Source organism: Austrofundulus limnaeus, unplaced genomic scaffold (assembly GCF_001266775.1).
Source record: "Austrofundulus limnaeus strain Quisiro unplaced genomic scaffold, Austrofundulus_limnaeus-1.0 Scaffold30, whole genome shotgun sequence".
NCBI classification, from domain to species: Eukaryota; Metazoa; Chordata; class Actinopteri; order Cyprinodontiformes; family Rivulidae; genus Austrofundulus; species Austrofundulus limnaeus.
The window spans coordinates 15,776-16,779 of NW_013952432.1; the positions used below are offsets into that span (position 1 = coordinate 15,776).

General features: G+C 33.6%; 1 protein-coding gene across 1 annotated transcript in view; it reads left to right on the forward strand.

Annotated features, from left to right (window-relative positions):
• Window positions 1-22: 22 nt before the first annotated feature.
• LOC106515520 (cadherin-12) overlaps window positions 23-1,004 on the forward strand; it is a gene marked incomplete at its 5' end in the record, with an annotated part of 12,770 nt that continues 11,788 nt past the window's right edge. Inside the window, 1 exon segment of the mRNA XM_014005360.1 lies at window positions 23-140. Within this exon segment, the coding sequence (XP_013860814.1) occupies window positions 23-140 (118 nt within the window).

Consider the following 1,004-nt stretch of genomic DNA (forward strand, 5'->3'; position numbering starts at 1 on the left):
AATTTATTTTTGTTCCTACCAGGTGATCCAAATTTTTGGTGCAAAAGATCAAGATGTACCAAATGCTGGACAACAGTTCTCCTTTAGAACACCAAAGGAAGATGTAAAGAACAAGAATTTCACAATACGAGACTTTGGAAGTAAGTGTTTATGTAGTCATGTGCACACACAGACACCCACACACCCACACTCACATTGTAAATAAAACACTTTAAAAGCCACATTTAAACAGCTGATCAGAATCAAAACTAATCTCATTAGCTGATACATTATAACAATAGAAAAAGTAAAAATAAATAAATGAATAAAATTGCTAAAACAGCTATTTTATAATGAAATGGATTCTACTGCACAAAATTACCAATTCCTCTTTTTAATCTCTGACACTGAGCAGGTTTCAATTTTATTTGCTCCCCTAATTTTAAACTTTTTGAATATATATTTTACAGCTAGAAGAACAGTTCCCAGTTGGAACATGACACATAGCTTCTGATTGCTTACTGGATAGTAAAAAAAAAAGAAGGGGAGGCCTAACTAATGGTGCTTCATTTATGAAAGAGGGAAGTGTTTCTTCTCACAATTGCACAATTGCTGGAAAGTCACTAAAATGGACCAAGGTTCCAAAAATCTTGAACACGAGTGGTCCAAGAACCAAACATATCTTGGTCCATACATAGCATCCAAATTTATTCTTAAAGGGATCCATGATTATTTGTAACATTAGGTTTTAAATGATAAACATATACTTTAACTGTAAAATAAAGACAGCAAAAATACTGTAGGATGTTTAATTTTTATAATTTTTAAACTAAAAGTTTAAAAATATATTACACGGACGGGGCCATTTTATTTACACGAAAAGCATTCTGGGTAAATGATTACACCAACTACGTCATCGGCACGAGGCTGCTGGTGAGCTGTATCCACCCTGAAGATTAATCTTGGACAATATCTGACGATTGACTTTTAAAATGAAACCAGAGAGCGTTGACAGAGAGGAGAAG